This window comes from Sardina pilchardus, chromosome 11 (genome assembly GCF_963854185.1).
Source record: "Sardina pilchardus chromosome 11, fSarPil1.1, whole genome shotgun sequence".
Classification (NCBI taxonomy): Eukaryota; Metazoa; Chordata; class Actinopteri; order Clupeiformes; family Clupeidae; genus Sardina; species Sardina pilchardus.
In genome coordinates, this window is record NC_085004.1 from 1,079,402 (window position 1) to 1,084,401 (window position 5,000).

General features: G+C 48.0%; 1 protein-coding gene across 1 annotated transcript in view; it reads right to left on the bottom strand.

The window, feature by feature from the left end:
• Positions 1–5,000, bottom strand: part of fstl5 (follistatin-like 5) — a 172,095-nt gene that overhangs the window by 110,983 nt on the left and 56,112 nt on the right. The window contains 1 exon segment of the mRNA XM_062549313.1: positions 1,754–2,002. Coding sequence (XP_062405297.1) covers positions 1,754–2,002 — 249 coding nt within the window.

A 5,000-nucleotide genomic window follows, 5' to 3' on the forward strand; every position in this document is an offset into this window, starting at 1 on the left:
TGTTGGGGGGGTCCCAGGGGGCGTGTGCTGGATGGGATATTGATCGTGCATCAGTCAGACGAGAAGAGAAAGACGGCATGTAGGACACACTTCTCCACCAGCACTTCTCTCTTCTGCCATCATCAATCCATCTCTCTCTCTCTTTATTCTCTCTGTCTCACTCTATCCTCTCTCTTTATCCTCTCTCTCTTCTCTCTCTCTCTTCTCTCTCTCTCTCTATCCCCTCTCTCTTCTCTCTCCTCTCTCTTCTCTCTCTCTTTCTCTCTAACCTCTCTCTTTATCCCCTCTCTCTCTTCTCTCTCTCTCTCTAACTCCTCTTTCTAGTTATTCTTGTGAAGAAGAGAGAGATGAGAAAGAGGAGATGTCCTGCTCACTCACGCATCACGTTTAAGAGACGTCCATTACTGATGATGTCTTTAGGTGCGTTTGACTTGATGAAAATCTGCGCAGATCTGACTTGATGTGATGCATGCTGGGTTAAACAGAGTGCATACTGGGACAGACGAAATGCAAACTGGTTAGAAATCATGTCCGACTTCTTGCAGTCGCGGTGGGAGTTACCCCCGTGACATCATGTCACATGTCCTTACAAGATCTCGGGAGACTGGCGTCTTAGCTCAGCCAGCGCAGTTCAGCGCAGTTCGTTTTTAAGCAACTGCGCTGGCCAAAACCCACCCCAATGACGTCAGTTCAAAGTTGTGATAGGGCCGTTTGGAAGAATCTCCCCATGACGAGTATGACAGGTGTCTCGTTCTGCCTCCTTACCCAAGACACTAGAGCGGACCAAGACGGATCAGTTCAACTGCACTAAAACCAACGTCTGGGATGACGCTGGAGCTTATCCCTGTGATCCATCTTGCTCTGTTCTAGAATCTTTGCTCCTTACCTTAGAATCTGCTAAAATGAACAGAAATCGAACGGATACCTTCTTATTTGTGATTTCTGGAACAGCGGTAGGCTAGCCTACTGAAAACGTGAGGATACTCTGCTATTTTATGCTGTTGGTTAAATATATACACACGGAAAACACTTGATATTTAATTAATGTGCTGCAATGCAGGCCTGTTAACTGTATGACAACAGTGGTTTATTTAAACACATCATATCAATTTATTTCGTCAGTCACCATGCTCATTTTAATGAGCAAGAATAAAAGTTTTACTGTATTTAATACAAAATCCCGCGATATCTACCGCGAGGTCTCCAGCCAGGTCTCTCGCGAGTAACTTCAGGTACGTAAGCTCGGTCAGACTGTCCGGGATGTGCTGCGTGTGCTAGTTGCCCCTCCTGCTAAAACTCTGCAGCTCTCGTTGACGTATGAAGCCAGCCTAAGTCAGCCGCAGCTCATCGCAAACGAGCCTATTATCTCACTCACGCATCACGTTTAAGAGACGTCCATTACTGATGATGTCTATATCTCACTCACGCATCACGTTTAAGAGACGTCCATTACTGATGATGTCTTTGTCTCATGACGTCCATTACTGATGATGTCTTTGTCTCATGACGTCCATTACTGATGATGTCTTTATCTCACTCACGCATCACGTTTAAGAGACGTCCATTACTGATGATGTCTTTATCTCATGACGTCCATTACTGATGATGTCTTTGTGCGTGTGTGTGTGTGTGTGTGTGTGTGTGTGCGTGCGTGCGTGCGTGTGTGTGTGTGCGTGTGTGCGTGCGTGCGTGTGTGTGTGCGTGCGTGTGCGTGTGCGTGTGTGTGTGCGTGTGTGTGTGTGTGTGTACTCACCCTTGTAGAAGCACTCGTCGCTGTGCATGATGGTGATGTGCTGGTGTGAGGAGCAGGATGCTCGGTGCAGCTCACAGTGGTTCTGGTAGAGTCGGCCGTCTGATCCACACACGGGTTTGTAGTGCGGCTTACAGCGCTCCAGACACACACACTCGCCCTGACCCGACCCCGCGTCCACCACACAGTGGCGGCCCAGTCCACAGTACTTGTGCTCACACACACCACTCCCGCCAGCACGGCCAAACACACCTGAGAGAGAGAGAGAGAGAGAGAGAGAGAGAGAGAGAGAGAGAGAGAAGATGTTTTAATTAATATGGCAAGACAACAAAACAACAAAACAATGACAAAAACCTACAATCTTTACAAAAATCAGGAGCATTACAACTACACAAAAGGTGAAGAGGAGGAGAAGAGGAGGAGGAGAGGGGGAGGAGGCTATCAGGAGGAGGTAGAAGAGGTGGAGGAGGAGAGGAGGAGGAGGAGGAGAAGAGGTGGGGAAGAGGAGGAGGAGAGGAGGAGGAGAAGAGGAGGAGAAGAGGGGGAGGAGGCTATCACGCATGACCACGCCTCTGCACCCATATGCCATGCCACACACTGCTCACACCTGCACCCATATGCCATGCCACACACTGCTCACACCTGCACCCATATGCCATGCCACACACTGCTCACACCTGCACCCATATGCCATGCCACACACTGCTCACACCTGAACGGCACACTTCAATCACACGCGCCACTGACTGCAGTTAACTGATGACATCATTAAAAGGAATCAAACATCTATGATAATAGCTTCTACCAAAGTGCTGAATGAATGTATAGTACATGTGTGTGTATAGTACATGTGTGTGTGTGTGTGTGTAGTACATGTGTGTGTATAGTACATGTGTGTGAAGAGTCCAATAGCTCTAGATAACGAGTGAACTTTACATGGACACTTGCTTTAACTCGTGAAAATGTTCAAATATCAGCCACTCACTGAGACGATCACAGTCTCGGTTTTCATTGTAAATTAATTGTGCTTGAATTTGGAAGCCTGGGGCATGTGCATAAACTTGCTCTGCGGGGGTTACAACTGGGTGGGTTATGCAAACCAAGTGCAAAGAGACTTACTGTATAAAGCACTGCTCAATCTCTGCTATATTAGGTAGTTTATCCATTCGGAGACGGAGATGTCATATCTACCCATAGACAGTCGTGTGTACCATGTTTGGTCACATTTGCACAAACCTACAGCATATTTCCATTACTGTTTGGATCTGTAATTCCGCCCTTGTGTTGAGATCCAAATAAAAGTATTAAAACGTGAATGTGAATGTAAATTGTGTGTGCTGCATTTGAATGTGTGGAGCTCATTTGTTTGTTTCTTTGAACTGTTGCCAGGCTCTGATTGGTTGCTGGTGCCGGTCAGGTACAGCCAGGGGAAACAGCAGCACACACACACACACACACACACACACACACACACACACACACACACACACACACACACGGGGGAAAAACAGGGACCTCTGGGTCATCTCAGATGCTCTGACTCTCAACTTCCATTGGGCTACGGACAGTGAGAAGCTCTTAGCTCTTACACACACACACAAACACACACACACACACACACACACACACACACACACATAAGGGCACACACAGGCCACTCAGCCAGCATGCAGTACACACACACTTTCAGATCTAGAGTGCCTCCTGAGCCGAGGGGTTGCAGGCCGCCAGCCAGCATCTGTGTGTGTGTGTGTGTGTGTGTGTGTGTGTGTGTGTGTGTGTGTGTGTGTGTGTGTGTGTGTGTGTGTGTGTGAACCAGTCATAGAATCTGGGCTGAGACAGTGTGACTTGATGGCCACACAAGTCGATGCTCAAGTCTATCAGAGCAGGGATTGTGTGTGTGTGTGTGTGTGTATGAGTGTTTAGAATGGCAGGATTAATGTATGAAGTATAAGGTGAAATAAGTGTGTGTATGTTTAAAATAGATGAAGAATGAGGGCCAAGGCTCAGGTTAGCTGCTTCATGGAGTCCACCCCTGATGCTGGATCCTTACTGCATGTGTGTGTGTGTGTGTGTGTGTGTGTGTGTGTGTGTGTGTGTGTGTGTTAGCCTCAGGGCATGTAGAGAAGTGATCTCTGACACCGGGGGCTAACATAGAGACAGGTGTGTGGGGAGGGGAGGCACAGACACACAGTAGGTACGCAGGCAGAAGTGTGTGTGTGTGTGTGTGTGTGTGTGTGTGTGTGTGTGTGTGTGTGTGTGTGTGTGTGTGTGTGTGTGTGTGTGTGTGTGTGTGTGTGTGTGTGCAGCGGGAAATTCCCAGGCACGGAGCTGAAGATGAAAGCCAGAGCTGGAAGGGTGTTCCGTTTCTGCACCCGTCTGCATAGTAAGAGCCCTCACACTTCTCTCTCATACACACACACACACACACACACACACCTTCCACTGGGGTAACTCTCTTTTCTCTCTGTCTCTCCCTCTCTCTCTCTCTCTCTCTCTCTCTCTCTCTCTCTCTCTCTCTCTCTCTCTCTCTCTCTCTCTCTCTCACACACACACACACACACACACACACACACACACACAGACACACACACACTGGGGTGACTGTTTTCTGTGCCCCTCTCTGAGGGGAGAGGGGTTGGCCAGAGGTCTATGCAGACAGTGTCTGGCATTAATAAGCTCGGCAAACGTCAAATAATCCCTCCATCTCTCCTCTTCCTCTCCTCTCATCCCTTTCTCCTACACTTCTCCTCATCACCTGTCATCCCCCTCTTCCACTGCTCTCTCTCTCTCTCTCTCTCTCTCTCTCTCTCTCTCTCTCTCTCTCTCTCTCTTGTCCTCCTACTGCGTCTAGAGACTCTGTCATGTTGCATTACATGACACTGACGCTTTTAAACCAAAGCCGCGTACAACACGGTAAAAACGGTAAAACATGTTATGCTTTTAAAGCAATTTCTAGCAACACTTCTAGGAACATGTGAAAGATGGAGTGCAGTAAAGCTGCATTCACATACGTCGCTACTCGCCCATCTCTGAGCGAGAACTGTCAATGTAAAGTGAATGTGTTCTAGCTGAATGTGGCCAGGACAGGCGATGCGAGGACTAGCGATGCGATGTGGGCGGGTACGGAGTTAAAATAATTTTAACTTCCAGCGATGCGAGTGAAGCGAGTACCAAATCAGAATGTAGAATAGAGATGATTGACAGTTAACGGACATGTTTGCAGTGAAGTAAACTAGCGGGGAGCCAT